The sequence below is a fragment of the Seriola lalandi genome, unplaced genomic scaffold, assembly GCF_002814215.2.
Source record: "Seriola lalandi dorsalis isolate HSWRI2012SDOR001 ecotype SW California unplaced genomic scaffold, Sedor1 jcf7180001966584, whole genome shotgun sequence".
Taxonomy (NCBI): domain Eukaryota; kingdom Metazoa; phylum Chordata; class Actinopteri; order Carangiformes; family Carangidae; genus Seriola; species Seriola lalandi.
In genome coordinates, this window is record NW_019437252.1 from 1 (window position 1) to 762 (window position 762).

The 762-nt window shown below is 61.9% G+C and overlaps 1 protein-coding gene across 1 annotated transcript; it reads left to right on the plus strand.

The window, feature by feature from the left end:
- Positions 1–5: 5 nt before the first annotated feature.
- On the plus strand, positions 6–756 carry LOC147820337 (uncharacterized; the record flags this gene model as incomplete). The annotated part of the gene is made up of 1 exon (XM_087172169.1): positions 6–756. A coding segment is annotated over one exon (751 nt), but the record flags the coding sequence as incomplete, so codon positions are not given.
- Positions 757–762: the final 6 nt, after the last annotated feature.

A 762-nucleotide genomic window follows, 5' to 3' on the forward strand; every position in this document is an offset into this window, starting at 1 on the left:
GAGAAGGAGGAGAAGGAGGAGGAGGAGGAGGGAAAGCGGGTCACAAATCTTACATCGCACTCAAAGACCGCAGCATAGCGCTGCTAGCCGGTGTCAGCGGGGGTCAGGAAGCCGGGAAGGGTCATATTTACGTGACCGGCAACGGGAGGAATGTAAACACAGACGCCTCAGTACAGCCGCCCCCACAAGAGAGGGAGATAATGTTGGATTTGGTGGCGGCGGAGAAGTGCCTCCCCGACCGGTTGACGGACAGGTGTGTGTTTTCGCGGGTTCGGGGCGACCACACTGGCCTGAACGGATTCACTGAGTCACTCGGTCCGACGATGGTCGCGCTGGAAGGAGAAGAAGAAGAAGAAGGAGGAGGAGGAGGAGGAACTGCTTCCTGTCCAGCTGTGCTCGGGGGTCGGGTTTCAGCAGAAACGGGCCGACAGATGCGGCAGCATCCTGCGGGGGAGAGCACAGGGGAAACCCCGGACGTTCCCGTGGGTGAAGAGGCGACGGGCGGCATCGGGACTTCTACCCCCCTCGATCGGCTGCCATGCACCGGGAAGCACCAGCGGAACTGCGCTGGCACCGCGGGGGGAAACATGCCCAACGGGGGTGTTGACGGTGTTGACAGCCCGGGGTGCGACGGTCCCGAGGCGGATATCACCTACTACAAACCGACAGTGTTTCCCAGCCCGCTGCTGGGCCTGAGACTCGGTCCGTGCGACGTGGACCGTGAGGAAGCGATAGTCGCCAACGGCGGTTTGCACATAGTGA